The sequence below is a fragment of the Manis pentadactyla genome, chromosome 17 (genome assembly GCF_030020395.1).
Source record: "Manis pentadactyla isolate mManPen7 chromosome 17, mManPen7.hap1, whole genome shotgun sequence".
Taxonomy (NCBI): Eukaryota; Metazoa; Chordata; class Mammalia; order Pholidota; family Manidae; genus Manis; species Manis pentadactyla.
Genome location: NC_080035.1, coordinates 14,032,668 through 14,052,869, shown reverse-complemented (window position 1 = coordinate 14,052,869; position 20,202 = coordinate 14,032,668). Strand labels below are relative to the sequence as shown.

Below are 20,202 nucleotides of genomic sequence, written 5' to 3'. Positions count from 1 at the left end.
TTTGGGTTATATACCTCTTTAAGACTTGTAAAATCTGTAATCTCTTTGCTTTAAATAAAATTTGTTATTGAGGCATGACATACCCCACTGAAATGCCTAAGTCATATAGGTACAACTTAGTGATTAAAAAAAACAATACACACATGCACATACTCACATACACATTCTTGTAACTACTGAGAGAAAGAATTCCTTTCTTTTGTTAGTGCCATCTACTGATTGAATGATACAGTATTAAGGCAGAACGTTTTAGCCCTCTTGTGCATGTTTATATTTGCTTCCTAAATTGTAATGCCCAGTAGCCTACACTGTTTTTAAAATTTTTTAATGTTGCAAAGAAAAATGGAAAATTTATATCCATTAGTATAGCTAATATGTTAGGCTAACTAATGAAGTTAGTATGGGATAACCAAATGTCAGCATTTCTTTGACTTTGACCGGAATTTTGTCAGTGCAGTATGGTAGCATGAATTCTCTTCTGAGAATCAGAATCACTAATGTGCAATTACAGATGTCACTTACTAATAAAAATAAAAAACAATGTTATTAAATAAATGCAGTCTATTCTCTAGGCAAAATCTCAGAAAATGGGATCATCAACAGGAAAAAATAATACGAATGGAACCATTGTCACAGAACCACAGAATTTTAGATTTAGAATCTATCTTACAGATAATTTAGGCAATATCCTCATTGAATAAATGAGGTAAGACATGTAGTTAGAATCTTTCCTCCAAACACATAGGTAACTAGGGGTTTTTATAAATTATGCACTGATACTTGTAAGTCACCTTTAATATCTGGTTAGAATTTTTTTTTATCAGATGAAAAGTGAATTTTCAGTAATTAAAGGTGATTTACAAGTATCATTATAGCCTGCCTTAACATTTCAAGAAATTCCATAAAACTATTATACATGAACAAAAGACAAAACCTGACATGAATAACATGAAGCATCTCTAGTAAATGGCAAGCTAAATTCTCTGTAGAATTTTGAACCAAAAGACTAGAGATTAGGAAGTACTACATTTTGTCCAAGTGAAATCTAGAAATGGTTGCCAAAAACCAACAAACTACACAAAAATTGTTAAGAGTAATTAATTGATTTATTAGATGACAAATGTAAAGGTTTGGAAGAATGAGCGTATATGTGTGTGTGTGTGTGTGTGTGTGTGTATCTGTGTCTGTCTGTCTGTCTGTCTCCCGTATCTATTGAATGGCTCTATTTCATAATACTTAAGCTTCTAAAAATTTAACCATTATGTCACTCACATTACCAGAGAAAATTGTGAGTATAATGGAAAAAATAATTTCTGGAACCTGTTTTTTTCCTTCTTAAAATTCTTCAATCTACATCAATGATCAAGAAAAATATTGTTATTTTAAAATGTCTGATTTTTGTTTTCAGGATCACTATAAAACCTTACTGCAAAAAGTTGGTCATATACCATTCTGTTGGCTGTTTTTTTTAATTCAACACCACTTCTGGAGACTTTTGAAAGACAGATTTTGTTAGTGTTTCAGATTATATTTTCTTTTACTCCATTTCTATTGCCAAAAAAGCAAATGTAATTAAACAAGTAAACCATATATTGTTGATATTAACAAGACCTAAATTAAATTTGTCTTGCATGTTATTGAATTGGTTATCTTAAGGGGAAAAAATGAATGGCTTTACAGAGAATAGAACTCAATGCAAGTGGCAGATTGATTTCCAGCAAATATACCAGCTCTTTCCTCTTCAGGAACAACGTACTTTCAAGGTACCCATATAACAATTGTAGAGCGACAGTTGCAACATAAGACAGTTGCAACATAAGTGACAATTTATCCTTATTTGTTCAACATTGCAAGTTCTGTTATGAAAATGTATAAGGTGCAGGAGACAGTGCTTTTATTTTTTTAATGACATCTCCAAATACTTTTCTCAAGAATTCAATTTAAATAATTGAGAACGGTTTATTTTAACCTTAAAATGACTCCTGTTTAAATTATGTGGAACAAGGTTTATTCGTGTAGTATCCATTTATCACTGAGAACGTCTTGAACTTCCTAGGATATGTTGCACAGCAGATAGAATCATGGGTGTATATACAAATGATCCCAATTTTTTGACAGTTTGCCTAATTGTGCTTACTTTTAAATATATTTGAAATCAAATCAGCCTACCGAGTTTACTGAATTACACAATTTCTTTTCCTCAAAGGATACTATGTGAAACTGTAAAGGACATCGTTGCCAAAGTAGAGAAGGCGTTTGAAAAAACACTGGAAAAGGCTGTTGTAGCCGATGCTGTGGCCAGTAAAGTAAGCGAGACATGTTCAGCGCATGGAAGTTTTTTACTGACAATATTAACACTAAACTGTGTTTCACAGCTAAATGGATTAGGTGGCTTTCCTGCCAAAATGTCTTTAATCAAGAGAAAAATTACTTTTGAATTAGCTCTAAGGGTTTGAAAAACATACTATTCTATTTTATGGTTACCATTTAATGTGTAGGAAAACTGCATTGCTGAAAACCGTCTGAGAAAGTTAACTTTATAACTCAGCTCCCTTTTCCTGCGGAGTAATATCTCGAAGGAGAAATGCGCGGTAGTCAGCTCACGGGAAAGTGCTGGGCTGCTGGGGTTCCAGTGGGGAGAGGAACAGCCTTCCGTTCCCAGGCACACTTCAGCCAGTCAGGCTCCCACCTGGCACGGTTCCTTGGATCCCCTAGACTGTGGTGCTCTGTCCCTTTCAGGGTTCTGTTTCTTACATTGCCTTTTTCTTTATAGGTTTTTTATTTCCCTTCATGAGCTTCCTGAAACTAAAATTAGAACAGTGTACCAAACCTTAAAAGCTACTGTCTTTGCTTTCATCTGCTCATGCTTACAAAGGCTTGGCTATCTTAGGCTTGCAAAGGAATGATCTCCCCCAGATTTATGCCGAAGATGGTAGTTTAATTGAGCGGAAGGAAAAGAAAATAGAAATAAACATGCTTGAAGTTTTCAGCCTCTATCTCCTGTTTTTCTACTCTATGGAGAGCTTCAGAAAACAAAAACCCTTCCGAGTCACACTTCTTTATCTGTTTCTGCTGTAACTTTGTCTTGGCTTGTCATCAAAGACAAGTAAATGCAGGAGGAAAGGACTGGAAGTTGTGTGAAGAGAAAAGGTGTGTTAGGCAGTAGCCTCACAGCTTCCCAGTCCTAAGTGTTTCTTTACCCCTGGTAATTCCAGACAAGCAGAAGGAAACAAGGGCCAGGTGTTTTTCTTTCTGCATCTTTCTTTTTTCTTATGAATCCTTGTGCATTTTCCTTTTTGTTCTTGCTTTGAGCCAAAAATCCCTTAGGCCCTGTTCACTCCTTTGCAAACCACAACTATGAAGGTAAGCTTACCAAGGCTCAGCCAGAGCTTCAGTTTACGATGCTCAAAATGGTGTGATAACTTGATTACCTTTTTTAAAAAGCTCATGCAGTGTTTTGTATAATATAAAGCAAATTTTGTGTAATGTATATATTTTTGTGTAATGTGTCACTTAAAGTGTTTTTTGTTTTCTTTTAAGGAAAAATAGCTATTCAAAGATAGTAAAAATTTCCACCTATGACATGGAGTCTGAATGGTTCTAGAAGTATCAATAAATTTACGAAATTGAGCTATTTTTACAAATAATTAACTATTTAGTCCAACAGCTGTCTATAGAGTTTAATTCATAATAGCCAATTAGTGATCAACATTAATGTAGGCATCTTTCCTCGAAAATCAGAAACTATTCATTTAAGTTGTCATTTTCCATTTCCACTAAATGGAGCTTCATTATTGTATTTTTGTTTTTTTAGTGTTCTGTCCTAAATGAGAAGCTTGAACAGCTGCTCCAGGTTTTGCACACAGACTCCCAGGCTGATCCAGTTCTCCCAACCATCAGCACCGTCATCGTAGAAGAGGATCCTGTGGAGTCGTCCAGCGAAGAATCCCTTTGTGAAAGCAGGGACCAGCTCCTGGATGACACTACAAGACCTTCCTCCCAGAAAGCTGTCAGGTCGAAGGAAATAATGTTGAGGGCCAACAGTTTAGAGAAAGCAGTGAGGCAGGTCATTGAAGAAGCCAGAAAAGGTACGCATGAACAAAATCAGATTTTGAAAAAGTTAGCCCCATTCCTATTGCAAGCACAATGGGATTTCATATTGCTCAGACCTGACACACTTGAGAAAATTTTGTATTAAAAATTAGTGTGTATTTGTGAATATGAAATGCTTTTTGGTTCATGTTTCAGTTTTCCTAAGTGTATATTAATGTTTATGGATTTTATTTTTACTTGTCCAAACATATTTCTCTTCTTACTACTTAAAGTCATGGATGACCAGACAGTTCAGTCCTGTGACCCAGTTAATCAATCATTTGATTATGACAGTACAGAAACAGATGAATCTAAAGATGAGGATGCGAAAGAATCATTAACTGGTAAGAAAACTATGATAACATTATTGTGGAATTAGATAAAAATTCAGTTCTGCTTTTAGTTTTCAAAAGGCTTATCAATGTGAAATAAACTGATGTTTTATTTTTAACAAGGATTTAAAGAAGTTAAAGCTTAGGTATTCATGAGTACTAAAATAGTAAAGGTAACATTATTTAGACTATGGTCAAGTGCTCTCCAAATTCCTCTTTTATCATATAATCTAGAGATCATCATCATAAACTAAAGATTATAGGACCAAACATGGCTAAATATTTTAATTTTCCTAAAGAAACAGGGAAGAATCACATAAATCAGTAGATTTTAACCTATTTTATTTGAGCCTTTTAGATTCCTTTGAGAATCATGACAGCGGATGGCCCCACATGTATAACATTTGGCATTTAAATAATTTAGCAGTTCCTTCAGTTCCATTGATAAGCCTAGATGGTTGCTAATCCTTATCACTAAACTAAGCTTGAAAATCATAAGACATCTATTTACAGTGCTATCTCTGTTAAAATTATTTTTGCCTGGAAATTAATATGTAATCACTTAAAGAATATTAACTATCTCTGTGTTGTCAGGCAGCTGCACCTGGGGAGGTCTCTTCCTGTGTATTAGGTGAAACCTCAACCTGGGCCGGGAGGGTTCTTATCTCTAATGGAGAAAGAATTCAGGAACAGATCTGACAAGTGTAAGTAAGGAAGGAATTCATTAAAGTGAGAGTAGTAGTGAGTGGCAGCAGCCATTCTGACGGTAGAGAGCAAAGGAGAACAAAGGAGGAAGGAGAAGTTCATTGAACTCCTGCTCGGCATGGGGCAGATCCCTTGCCAGCTCCTGAGCCAGGGTCACTTGGAGTCCAGTGTCTGCTTGACCTGCACAGCGTGGGAACATAGGAACCACCCTAGGATTTGGGGGAGCCACAGAGCACTGGATAAAGTGAGGTTATGTTCTGAGAACTTCACAAAGCGATGAAGGGATTATCAGACAGGCTACTGCAGAGCATGATCACACAGCTGCAGTTCCATCCAGGTCACCCAGGTGACGGGAACTTGCAGCCCAAATCAGAGATCTCAGTAGCCTCTCCCTACTTGTCTGCAGTAGGACAGAGAGAGTGAAGGCTTGTGCTTAAGCCTAGAAAATTGAATGAAATAGCGAAGTAACAAAAGACACTTAGCTCTGGGAAAAGGGGTCTCTTATTAATCTCCCAAGAGGCTTGGAAGAGCACAGAGACAAATGCAGGTAAGTTGAGCAGCAAGAAAGCTTTATTTAAGGTGAAGTACACACTCAAAGAAAGGAGAGTGTGGGCAGCCTCAGAGAGGAGGTGTGTTTAAGGGTTTAGGGTTTGGGGTTTTCTAGGGCATTTTGGGTAGGAGCCAGCCTAAGGCATGATGTATGCAGTTGATTCATAATTCCTTTGAAGTTTTGTCTTAAGAACAGGGTTATTTAGGTGACTGTTGGTCTGGATCTAGGCATTCTTTATCCACATAGGTTCATTTACACTTCAGAGGTCTATTCATTGTGCTTACAAAGTTACATAATTTATTAAGGGGCTGGAAGAAGAGGAAGTGCAGCATATAGATTAAGTTAAAGAATAAACTGGGCTTCTTTTGCAGGATAAGTAGATTTTTATAATGGCATGATCCTTATCCCATTTCCCTGCTCTATCTCATCTCTACCTTTTAGGTTTTAACAGAAGGTAAATTTATACTTTCAATATTTCATACTGTATGAGGGAAAAATTATTAATTTACTAGAGTAAAACAGCAGAAATTAAAATACTAATGAAGACGAGAAGTTAATATGAAAATAATTACATGGTACTAATGAAACGTCAACACTATTATTTCAGAACTGTTTGCAACCATTTAATTTTTGCTTTTATGTTCATTACATATAAACTTGGTCAGATGACTTAAATTCTCTGTAATTTCCTTATTGTAAAATGGGGATAATAATTACCTAGTTGTTGTGAGGGTTAGATAAGTTAGTATATGTAACATGCCTAGAACAGTGTCTGGTACATAGTGCTGTATATGAGTGTTGCTGTCACCATCATTATTATTGCTGGTGCTGCTGCCAATCACATTAACTTTGAGATAATAGTCCTTAATTGTATTTAAAACTCTTAAAAACTTTGAAATTAGACCTTACACCTCATGTTTCTGGCATCCAACCTACACATGCATATTCTACAGCTTCAGCCTTTTTAGACTTCATATGTACCTATTGCAGCACAAAACCCATCCTGTAGCGTTAGACCCTGTTGCAGCATATAATCCAGTGTAGGCCTATTTTATAACCCTCTTGACAAATGGTCATTGAGCCTTTGGACCACTTATTTTCAATTCCTCCTACTCTTATGGTCAGCTCTAAGTGACAGAAAGTTTTTCTTTATATTGAGCTTTGTATTTTCTTCCCTAAATTTCTACCCATGATTACAGTTATTAGTAGTAAAGTTTAATATGTAATAATGTTAAAAGTAACAGCCACTGGCATTTTTGTAGTGCTTTATGGTGGGCTGAAAAGCAAAGATGACTCTGCATGTGGCAGCCCTTAAATGATACAGAAAACAGCTTTCATGGCATCATATCCTCTTCTCACACCTTATGTCTTCTTTTCTAGATTATGTCTCCTAAATTCCTCTACCAATCTTTCACTTGATTTTAAACTTCGTTTTTCTGGTGATACCCATCTGCTCAATGGTGTATACACCATTAAAATTTGATGCCCATTTTTTAACAAAAGTCTCCAAGATATTTCTGTAGTGTAATAGCACCCTGATACCCATACACTATCACTACACTACACTACTTCTGGATGTTTTTGATGTTATAAAGACTACCTGAGATTGCTTTTTTGGCTTGAAGTATTATATAGTAAAGCTGTATAAACCTAGTCTTCTCCTGGTTTTGTGCAAGTGGTTTTTTAAACATAATTATAATAGTTAGTCTCATCCTTATCAACTTTTACCTTCTTGATTTGGATCTGTTGTTTCATCCTGTCAAAATCTTTTGAAGCTTGATTCTATCATTTCAAGTCTACTTCATCTAGAATTTAATAAGCAGGCCTGTGTGTTTTCATCCATTAAAAAAGGTTGACTGGAGCAGGGCTGGATGGTGTCCTTGTGGTATGCTCCTTGATAATACCCCCTCAGGTAATGAATGACTCTCTTTGGAGGATTGGTTTTTCAACACTCATTGCTAATGGTTGTAAAACCAGCTATCATCCCACCTTACTTTACTCTCATTAACTCGATACTTCCATTGTAGGCTGCAAAGGAAACTAAAAAGTATAGACACACAGCTATAGACACTGACATTGAAATAGACTGATTTATATAAGCCTTTGATGGTACTGTATTTGATCTTACTTTTTGGCTAGTAATCCGGTTTAGTGGGAATCAGTAGCAGTAGACATGTTTCTGTATTAAGTAATCAGTATGTTCTTGAAGCACATTAATTGTACTATTAAATTATGTAATAAGTCATATGCCTGAGATGTCCAAAATACAGTATATTAATATGATTAATGAGATGTTATGTTTAAGAAGAACCATGAAACATTAATTTAGTTACCTTCAATGGAACATCAGTCTTTAGTCACGAGGATGTTTTCTGCTTTTTATCAGAAATGAATATCAAAAGGTTATTTTTATTAGAAATTAGCTGCAGGGCTCCCATCTGTCAAAAAAAAAAAGTGTGGCTGTTCTGCTACTTTTCTTTAATGCAACTGGATGTTTTTGAACAGAGAGAAGAGAGTGTAAGATTAATATAGTTAGCTTGTAATTAGTCTTATGAAAAGTAAAGATAATTAAGTTTTAGAGTATCTTTAAATTGAATTTGAGGATTACTGTTTTTTTAAACACCTGCCAATAGCTTCTAAATTAGTTAAAGATACTATTTGTTCTCCAATAAGTTGCTGCAATTTAAATAGAAGTAAATCTCTTTTTGGTTCTTTATTTTGAGAATAATTCTGTTATAGAAAAGTTTTTTAAATGTATTGAACTTTTACGAGAATATGATAGAACTGTTTTATGCAAATCATTGTTTTGAATAAATGATTGAGAAGTACAGGAAAAGTATATTGGTTTCACTTGAAAAAAGTACCATTTTTTTTCATGTATAGAAGAAAATATTAACCCATGTAACCCATGTTTCACGTATTAGCTCTGGGAATTACATGAATTAAATTTGATCATTCACCCAATGTTTATGATTAAAGGATTGCTTTGATAGTATACATTATAATACACAGATTGCAGTTTCAAAAACATCATCTTCTTTTTACCTTTAAATATGGGTTGATTGCATTCAAACCAAGTCTTACTGACCTTTAGTTATGGTAGGCATCTATTTTCTGCTGACCTCCAACTATTTGAAATGAGAGATCAAGGCATTTACCTTAGTTAGATTCCCTCCATATAGTAAATTTCTAGGAAATAAAAACAAAATTATAAAGAATAGGTAAATACAATGTAATCTTTTGTTCCACTGATTGATTTAATCATTTAGTAGATTATTTTATGCCTTAAATTATATGGGGCTTGCTTATTTTTATAGCTTTATTATTAACCTCTTTTTAATATGGACTTTTTGCCAACAGTTAAAACTACACCTCGGTCTCCAGATGGCCGGGCAAGTCGTTCCCAAACTGACTCTGGCCCTGGTCCAGCTGTGGCAGCCAGCAAAGAAAACCTCCCTGTGCTTAATACCAGAATAATCTGCCCAGGTAGTACAGATTCTGAAATGTGTATTTTTAATTATTTCTGTCAAGATGTATAAGTACTTATTTCTGTGAATTATAAAGTGTTTTTAAAGATAAATGTTCTTTTAGGAGAATATTCTTGGTACTCTTATCAACCAAAATCCATATCCTTAGACTTTTATGTGTATAAAAATTGGAGAAAGTATTAAATACATGAAATTTTGATTGTGTAATTCTAGAGTGGGGCTCAGGTGCCTATTAAGCACCCAAGGTAAATCTGATCCTATATTCTTTTACCTTTTAAGAATCTCCACAGCTTTCCTCTTAATTTTAAGCCGTAAGTCTCTCTGCAATTATTTTTAACTAATAATATTGCTTCATTTCGGAACATCTGAGATATCTATTCCAGTTCTGATAAGATGAATTTACCTTAGGATTAGGTTAGTACTAGTGGAAACCACGAGTTGTGGACTTGTACAGCAGGGAAGGGAGGAAAATACAGATGCCTCAGAAGTGTCTTCACATACCAGGTGTTTGGTGGTGAAAACGCTCTAGATTCATTTCAGAGTAGATTGGAACCCAAAATACACCCTGAAAATCAGTTTTTCCTAAAGTTCTTTTTAAAGGTTAATCACAATTCAGTAATAATAGTTGGAGACTTTATTATCCCACTTTCAGTAGTGGATAAAACAACTAGACAGAGATCAACAAGAAAGTAGAAGACTTGAAAAACACATAAAATGAGTGTCTCTTAACAGATATCTGTAAATCTCTAGCAGATATCTGCAGAATACTCCACCTAACAATAGCAGGAAACACATTCTTCTGAAGTGCATATGGGACATCCACCAGGGTAGATCGTATATTAGATAAAATAATTCTCAATAAAGTTAAAAGGATTGAAATCATACAAAGTATGATCTCCAACCATAATGGAATGAAATTAGAGATCAGTAACAGAAGGAAATTTAGGAAATGCACAGATATGTGAAAATATGTGAGTCAAAGAAGAATCACAACTGAAAATTTAAAAATACTTTGATATGAATGGAAACAAAAATACACCATACCAAAACTTATTTGATTCAGCTAAAGCAGTGCTTGGAGTGAAATTTATAGCCATAAATGCCTATATTAAAAAGGGAGAAAGATTTCAAAAACCTAACTCTCTGCCTTAATAAACTGGAAAAAGAAGAGCAAACAAACCCAAAGCAAGAAGTAGGAAAGAAATGGTAAAGATTGAAGTGGAAATGAGTGAAATTGAGAATAGAAAATAATACAGAAAATGACCGAAACCAAGTTAGTACCATGAACAGTTTAACAAAATTGACTAGCCCTTAGCTAGCCTGACCAAGGAAATATAGAAAATTCAAATTTCTGAAATCAGGAGATAACACTATGGATCTTGTAGAAATCAAAAGGATTATAAGGAAAAGCTATAAAATATTGCATGCCAACAAATTAGATAATCTAGATGAAACGGACAAACTCCTGGAAATATGCAAAGTGCTGAAACTGGTTGAAGAAGTGTAAAATCTGGCTAGACCTCTAGATCTATAACAAGTAAAGAGATTGAATTAGTAATCAAAAACTTTCTACAAAGAAATCCCAGGCCCTAATTGCCTCACCTGGTAATTCTACCATGTGTTTAAAAAAGAACACCAACCCTTCACAAACTCCTCCAAAGACTAGAATAGGAAGGAACACTTCCTGACTCTATGAGGCCAATATTACCGTGATACCAAAACCAGGCGAAGACATCAGAAGAAAACTACAGACCAATATCCTTTAGGAATATCAATATAAAAATCCTCAACAAAATGCTAGCTTAAGTGAATCCAACAACTTAGTAAAAGTATACACCATGACCAAATGAATATTATTGCAGTGCTGTAATGCAGCATTGATTTAGCATATGAAAATCAATCAGTATAACATACCATATTAGTAGAATAAAGGGCAAAAACAACACAATCATCTCAAGACAGAAAGACAGAAAAAGACAGAAAAGGCTTTTAAAAAAATTCATCACTCTGTGGTGGTAATAACACTCAAACTAGGAATAGAAAGGAATTTCTTCAAGCTGATAAAGGCCATTTAGGGAGAAACTTACAGATAACATCCTATAAAGTGGTGAATGGCTGATAGTTTCCTCCCTAAGATTAGGAGGAACAAGACAAAGATGTCCACTCTAGCTTCTCTGTTCAATGTTATATTTGAAGTTCCAGTTTGGGCATTTAGGCATAGTAAAAGAGATTGAATTAGTAATCAAAAACTTTCTACAAAGAAATCCCAGGCCCTAATTGCCTCACCTGGTAATTCTACCATATGTTTAAAAAAGAACACCAACCCTTCACAAACTCCTCCAAAAACTAGAATAGGAAGGAACACTTTCTGACTCTGAATTTAAGGCATCCAAACTGGAAAGGTACAAATAAAACTATATCTCTTCACAGACTGACCTTAGACATAAAAAATCCTAAGGAATACACATGCACACACACAGCTAATAAGTGAGAAATAAAAGTTTATAGAATAAAAGGTCAATATGCAAGAAGTAATTGTATTTCTACTCATCAGTAATGAATAATTTGAACATGATATTAACAAAGTAGTTTACAATAGCATCAAAAATAAAAAAATTAGGAATAAATTTGACCAAGAAGTTACAATGCACAAAACATTGCTGAAAGAAATGAAGACCGAACTAAAAGGAAAGACATCTGTCTTCATTTATTAGAATACTTAATATTATTAAGATGGCAACTCTTCTCTAATTGAGCCACTGATTGCACACTATCCCTGTCAAAATCCCAGCTGTCTTTTTTTTTTTTGCAGAAATTGACAAGCTGTTCTTAAAACTCACGCAGAAATACAAAGGATCCAGTATAGCCAGAAAATCTTAAAAAGGAAGAAGAGTTAAAGGACAGACTCTTTCTGATTTTAAAATTTATTACAAAGCCATAGTAAAAAAAAAACAAAAAACTGCCTGTTACTGGCATAAGAATAGTCATATCGGATCAATGAGATAGAATTGAGAGTCCAGAAATAAACCCTGACATTTATGACCGATTGATTTTCAACAAATATGCTAAAAAAAATATTCAATGGGGAAAAAACAGTCTTTACAATCACTGGGACAACTAGATATTCATATACAAAGAATTAATATGGATCCCTATGTCACACCATATATAAAAATTAAGTCACTATGGATAAAGAAAATGTGATACACACACACATACACACTCACTGGAATATTACTCAGCCATAATAAAAGAAGAAAATCTTGGCATTTGCAATAACCTAGATGGATGTAGAGGGTATTATGACAAGAGAAAGACAAGCGCCCTGTGATTTCACCTTTATGTGGAATCTAAAAGACAAAACCTAAACAAAGAAAACAAAAACAGACTCATAGGCACAGGGAACAAACTGATGGGCGTCAGAGGGGAGGTGTGCATGAGGTGATGGATAAATTAGATGAGGGGAATTAAGAGCTACAGTGTTCCCATTATAAAATGTATGACATGGTATAATGTACAGCATAGGGAATATAGTCAATAATATTGTAACAACTTAATAGGGTTACAGATGGTAACTAGATCATTTCATAATGTATATAAATATCAAATCACTGTTATATACATGAAGTTAATACAATATTATATGTCAGTTATTCTTCAATTAAAAAGAAAAGTTAAGTCATCACAGATAAAAGACTTAAATGTAAAAGCTACAAGTGTGACACTATAAAAAGATAATGCAGGCATAAATGTTATAACCTTAAATTAGACAGTGCTTTCTTAGATATGACAAACAAAACATAAGCAACAAAAGAAAACAATGTAAAGTGGACTTCATCAAAATTAAATATTTTTGTGATCAAAGAGCATTGTCAAGAAAGGGGAGCTGCCAACCCACAGGATGGGAGAAAATATTTGCAAATAATGAATCTGATAAAGGTCTAATATCTGTGATACATAAAGAGCTCTTAAAATTTAACAATAAAGACATATCACAATTTAAAAATGTGCAAAGGCTCCAAGTTAACATTTTTCCAAAAAGATATACAAATGGCCAATAAGCACATGAAGAGATGCTCACCATCATTACTCATCAAGGAAATGCAAATCAAAACCATAATGATAGCTTCATCTTACTGGGATGGCTATGATCAAAAAAAGATAGAGAATAACAAATACTGGTAAAAACATGGGGAAATTAGAACTTCCATATATTGCTAGTTAGAATGTAAAATTTTGAAAAAGTTTGGCAGTTCCTTAAAGAGTTAAACACAGAGTTAACATATAACCCAGAAATTCCACTATTAGGTATGTACTCATGAGAATTGAAGTATATGAATACACAAAAACTTGTGCATGACTGTTTGTAGCAACACTATTTGTAATAGCCAAAAAGTCAAAACAACCCAAATATCTATGAATTGAAGAGTGGAGAAACAAAATGTGATATAGTACTACAATGGAGTATTATTCAGCCATTAAAGCCATTATTTAGCCAGTGCTTGAATGAAGCACTCATACAAGTTACAACATGATCACCCTTGAAAACATTATGCAAAGTGAAAAGAAGCTTGACACAAATAGCCACGTATTATATGATTCCATTTATATGAAATGTCCAGAATAGTCAAATCCATAGAGAAAGGAAGTAGTTCAGTAGTTCCCAGGCTGGGGGGTATAGGGGAAATGGAAAATGACTGCTAATGAATATGGGGTTTCTTTTGGGGGTAATAAAAAAAAGTTCTAAATTAGATGATAGTGATCATTGCACAACTTTGTGTCTGTACCACAAACAACTAATTATACACTGTAAATTGGTGAATTTTATGCTGTGTGAATTATATATCAATGAAAAAATTAAAAATTAAAATAGATAAAACTAAAAAAGATAAATCCAGCACATGTTTAGTTCTGGAAAGGCACCCATGGCTAGAGGTCAGATCTATTCACACTTGGAGTCCTGGGATGACCTTGCTAGGCTGAAGTTGTAATTATGGCTAACTGGAAAATATTTTGGAAAATGTACTTTTCTATGGGGCAGCTAGAGTTTGACTCTTCACCTCTCCAAAGTGTTCTTTCCTCATCAAAATGGTTGTTTTGATCATTTATTTACGTTTAGATGTAAAAGAAACTGGAACAACAAAGTATGCCATAGCATATTCAGAACTATGAAAGTAAATGACTGAATAAAATTCATCTTGATTATTTGATAATCAGCTAAACTTTATAGTAAGTAATGAATAATTTCTAAGAAGAGCATATTGTGAGGACTGTTTGCCAAAGAAAGGGCTTTTTTTTCTAACTAGATAGTGTTTGTCAATTGCATGACATATTTTTCTTCAACATTTGTTCGTTTGCTTCCTTAGGCACCTATTACTTTGTCTTCTTTCTTCAGACTTCAGTGCTTCTAGCCTTAATATTGGGTTTGGTAGATCATAAATTTCTTAGTTTTGAATGCCATAACTACTTAGTAGAAAGCTAACTAATTGTTGAAATAAATTTTAAGTTTTACATATTTAGAGGTACAATAAATGTGTCATGTTTTATGTGCAATACTGTATTTTTATTAAATTCATAAATACCTGCATTTAATGTTTTACAACTTATCCTTGTCACCAGCACTGAGTTTTCACCTTAGTACATCTGTTAACATTTATTTTTAAATTTTTTATTAAGGTATTATTGATATACACTCTTATGAAGTTTTCACATGAAAAAACAATGTCGTTACTACATTTACCCATATTGTCAAGTCCCCACCCATACCCCAATGCAGTCACTGTCCATCAGGGTAGTAAGATGCCACAGATTCACTGTTTGCCTTCTCCGTGCTACACTGTGTTCCCCGTGACCCCCCACACCATGTGTACTAAACATAATACCTCTCAATCCTCTTCTCCCACCTCCCCCACCTGCCTTCCAACACCCCTCCACCTTCGGTAACCACTAGTCCCTTCTTGGAATCTGTGAGTCAGCTGCAATTTTGTTCCTTCAATTTTGCTTTGTTGTTATACTCCACAAATGAGGGAAATCATTTGGTACTTGTCTTTCTCCACCTGGCATATTTCACGGAGCATAATATTTCCAGCTTCATCCATGTTGTTGCAAATGGTAGGATTTGTTTCTTTCTTATGGCTGAATAGTATTCCATTGTGTATATGTACCACATCTTCTTTATCCATTTGTCTACTGATGGACACTGAGGTTGCTTCCATATCTTGGCTATTGTAAAAAGTGCTACAGTACACATGGGGATGCATATGTCTTTTTGAATCTGGGAAGTTGTATTCTTTCAGTAAATTCCAAGAAGTGGGATTCCCAGGACAAATGGTGTTTCTATTTTTAGTTTTTGAGGAACCTCTATATTGCTTTCCACAATGGTTGAACTAGCTTACATTCCCACCAGCAGTGTAGGAGGGTTCCCCTTTCTCCACATCGTTACCAGCATTTGTTGTTCTTCGTCTTTTCGATGCTGGCCATCCTAACTGGTGTGAGGTGATATCTCATTGTGGTTTTAATTTGCATTTCCCTGATGATTAGTGGTGACATGGAGCATCTTTACATATGTCTGTTGGCCATCTGAATTTCTTCTTTGGAGAATTGTCTCTTCATATCCTCTGCCCATTTTTTAATCAGTTAATTTGCTTTTTGGGTGTTGAGGCATGTGAGTTCTTCATACATTTTGGATGTTAACCCCTTGTCAGATATGTCATTTAAAAATATATTCTCCCATACTGTAGGATGCCTTTTTGTTCTGTTGATGGTGTCTTTTGTTTTACAGAAACTTTTTAGTTTAATGTATAGTTACAGAAACTTTTTAGTTTAATGTATAGTCCCATTTGTTCATTTTTGCTTTTGTTTCCCTTGCTCAAGGAGATGGTTCAGGAAGAAGTTGCTGATGCTTATATTCAAGAGAGTTTTGCCTGTATTGTCTTCTAAGACTTTGATGGTTTCATGACTTACATTCAGGTCTTTGATCCATTTCGAGTTTACTTTTGTGTATGGGATTTAACAATAATCCAGTTTCATTCTCTTGCATGTGGCTGTCCACTTTTGCCAACACCAGTTGTTGAAGAGACTGTAATTTCCCCATTGTATGTTCATGGCTCCTTTATTGTATATTAATTGACCACATATGGTTGGGTTTATATCAGGGCTCTCTAGTCTGTTCCGTTGGTCAATGGCTCTGTTCTTGTGCCACTACCAAATTGTCTTGATTACTGTGGCTTTGTAGTAGACCTTGAAGTTGGGGAGCATAATCGCCCCAGCTTAATTCTTTCTTCTCAGGATTGCTTTCGCTATTTGGGGTCTTTTGTGGTTCCATATGAATTTTAGAACAATTTCCTCTATACATCTGTTGGTATTTTGGTAGGAATTGCATTGAATCTGTAGATTGCTTTAGGCAGGATGGCCACTTTGACAATATTATTTCTTCCTACCCATGAGCATGGGATGTGTTTCCATTTACTGGTATCTTCTTTAATTTCTCTCATGAGCGTGTTGTAGTTTTCAGAGTATAGGTCTTTCACTTCCTTGGTTAGTTTATTCCTAGGTATTTTATTCTTTTTGATGCAACTGTGAATGGAATTGTTCTCCTGATTTCTCTTTCTGCTAGTTCAACATTAGTGTATAGGAATGCAAGAGATTTCTGTGTATTAATTTTGTATCCTGCAACTTTACTGAATTCAGATATTAGATCTAGTAGTTTTGGAATGGATTCTTCAGGGTTTTTTTATGTACAATATTATGTCATCTGCAAACAGGGGCAGTTTAACTTCTTCTTTGCCAATCTGAATGCCTTTTATCTCTCTGTGTTGTGTGAATCCCGTCTCTAGGACCTCCAGTACTATGTTGAATAGAAGTGGGGAGAGTGGGTATCCTTGTCTTGTGCCCGATCTTAAAGGAAAAGCTTTCAGCTTCTTGCTGTTAAATATAATGTTGGCTGTGGGTTTGTCTTTTATCGCCTTTATTATGTTGAGGTATTTGCCCTCTATACCCATTTTGTTGAGAGTTTTTATCAGGAATGGATGTTGAATTTTGTCAAATGCTTTTTCAGCATCTATAGAGATGATCATGTGGTTTTCGTCCTTCTTTTTGTTGATGTAGTGGATGATGTTGATGGATTTTCGAAGGTAGTACCTTCCTTGCATCCCTGGAATAAATCCTACTTGATCATGATGGATGATCTTTTTGATGTATTTTTTTAATTCGGTTCACTAATATTCTGTTGAGTATTTTTGGATCTATGTTCATCAGGGATATTGTTCTGTAATTTCCTTTTTTGTGGTGTCTTTGCCTGGTTTTGGTATTAGAGTGATGTTGGCTTCATAGAATGAGTTTGGAAGTATTCTCTTCTTCTTCTGCTTTTTGGAAAACTTTAAGGAGGATGGGTATTAGGTCTTCAGTAAATGTCTGATAAAATACAGCGGTGAAGCCATCTGGTCCAGGAGTTTTGGTCTTAGGTAGTTTTTTGATTACCAGTTCAATTTTGTTGCTGGTAATTGGTCTGTTCAGATTTTCAGTTTCTTTCTGGGTCAGACTTGGAAGGTTGTATTTTTCTAGGAAGTTGTCCATTTCTTTTAGGTTATTCAGTTTGTTAGCATATATTTTTTCATAGTATTCTCTCATAATTCTTTGTATTTCTGTGGTGTCTTTAGTTGTTTTTCCTTTCTCATGTCTAATTCTGTTTATGTGGTAGACTCTCCTTTTTCCTTGATAAGTCTAGCTATGGGTTTATTATTTTGTTTATTTTCTTGAAGAACCAGTTCTTGCTTTCATTGATTCTTTCTATTGTTTTATTCTTCTCGATTTTATTTATTTTTGCTCTAATCTTTATTATGTCCTTCCTTCTGCTGACTTTGGGCCTCATTTGTTCTTCTTTTTCTAGTTTTGTTAATTGTGAGTTTAGACTGTTCATATGGGATTGTTCTTCTTTCCTGAGGTTTGCATATATTACCATATACATTCCTCTTAGCACGGCCTTCACTGTGTCCCACAGATTTTGCAGTGTTGAATTATTGTTGTCATTTGTCTCCATATATTGCTTGATCTGTGTTTTTAGTTGGCCATTGATCCATTGGTTATTTAGGAACATGTTGTTTGTGGGATTTTTCATTTTCTTTGTGTAATTTATTTCTAGTTTCATACCTTTGTAATCTGAGAAGCTGGTTGGTACAATTTCAATCTTTTTGAATTTACTGAGGCTCTTTTTGTGGCCTAGGATATGATCTATTCTTGAAAATGTTCCATGTGCACTTGATAAGAATGTGTATTCTGCTGCTTTTGGGTGTACAGTTCTCTACATGTCTGTTAGGTCCATCTGTTCTGATATGTTGTCCAGTGCCTCTGTCTCCATACTTATTTTCTGTCTGGTTGATCTGTCCTCTGGAATGAGTAGAGTGTTGAAGTCTCCCAGAATGAATACATTGCAGTCTATTTCCCCTTTAATTCAGTTAGTATTTGTTTCACATATGTAGGTGCTCCTGTGTTGGTTGCATAGATATTTATAATGGTTATATCTTTTTGTTGAATTGACCCCTTAATCATTATGTAATGTCCTTCTTTGTCTCTTGTGACTTTCTTTGTTTTGAAGTATATTTGGTCTGATACAAGTACTGCAACTCCTGCTTTTTTCTACCTTTTAGTTGCATGAAATATCTTTTGCCATCCCTTCACTTTTAGTCTGTGTATGCCTTCTGTTTTAAAGTGAGTCTCTTGTAGGCAGCATATAGATGGGTCTTGTTTTTTTATCCATTCAGTGACTCTATATCTTTTGATTGGTGCATTCAGCTATTAAACCTCAGGAACATTTCCATCTATAGCAGTCCCTCCACAATACACTATAGAGACAGTTTGTGAGTGGTAAATTCTCTCAGCTTTTGTTTATCTGAAAATTATTTAATCCCTCCTTCAAATTTAAATAATAATCTTGCAGGATAAGGTATTCTTGGTTTGAGGCCCTTCTGCTGCATTTCATGAAATACATCATGCCACTTCCTTCTGGTCTGTAAGGTTTCTGCTGAGAAGTCTGATGATAGCCTGATGGGCTTTCCTTTGTATGTGATCTTATTTCTCTCCCTGCCTGCTTTTAATAATCTGTCCTTATCCTTGATCTTTTCCATTCTAGTTACTACATGTCTTGGTGTTGTCTTTCCTTGGGTCCCTTGTGTTGGGAGATCTCTGCACCTCCATCGCCTGATAGACTATCTCCTTCCCCAGATTGGGGAAGTTTTCAGCAACTAACTCCTCAAAAAACTTTCTATCTCTTTCTCTCTCACTCTTCTTCTCGCACCCCTATAATGCGAATATTGCTCTGTTTGGATTGGTCCCACAGTTCTCTCAATATTCTTTCATTCTTTGAGATCCTTTTTTCTTTCTGTGCCTCAGCTTCTTTGTATTCCTCTTCTCTAATTTCTATTTCATTTATCTTATCCTCTACTGTATCTAAACTGTTTTTTATACCCTCAATTGTGATCTTCAATGATTGTGTCTGACTTGAACTCTTTCCTGAGTTCTTGAATATTTTTCTGTACCCCCATGAGCATGTTAATGATTTTTATTTTGAACTCCCTTTCAGGAAGATTCATGAGGTTGATTTCGTTTTAATCTTTCTCATGTGCTTTATTAATAATTTTACTTTGAACCAGATTTCTTTGGCATTTAGTATTTGTAAATGGCCCCCTCTTGTGCACAGAAGCTCTACTTTCTGGAGCTGCTCAGCCCTTGAAGCGAAATTGGGGGTCGTAGGGGAGTGGTATTGGTGCCTTGGGGGAGGAAAGAGCTGTTTCCTAGTTTCTGGCTGCTATGCCTGCCTCCACTGCCTGTACCAGTAGGCCTAGCACACAGGTATAAGCCTCTGTGCTTTGCGTTTGTAGTTTCTGTAGACAGGGCTTTCCTCTGGCTGGCCTAATGCCAGGTAGGGTTTCCCAGTTTGTGAGCCAGGTGGGGCTGGCTGTGAGAAAGGTGCAGTAGGCTACATATCACGAAGGGAGTCCTTGGAGTTGTGTAGCCAGCTGGGGAGCTGCAGAACCTGGAA

The 20,202-nt window shown here is 35.1% G+C and overlaps 1 protein-coding gene across 1 annotated transcript in view; it reads left to right on the top strand.

The window, feature by feature from the left end:
• DGKH (diacylglycerol kinase eta) overlaps positions 1–20,202 on the top strand; it is a 200,060-nt gene that overhangs the window by 137,906 nt on the left and 41,952 nt on the right. The window contains exons 15-18 of the mRNA XM_036932386.2: positions 2,207–2,306; positions 3,815–4,088; positions 4,326–4,436; positions 9,040–9,165. Coding sequence (XP_036788281.2) covers positions 2,207–2,306; positions 3,815–4,088; positions 4,326–4,436; positions 9,040–9,165 — 611 coding nt within the window. The remainder of the gene's footprint in view (positions 1–2,206; positions 2,307–3,814; positions 4,089–4,325; positions 4,437–9,039; positions 9,166–20,202) is intronic.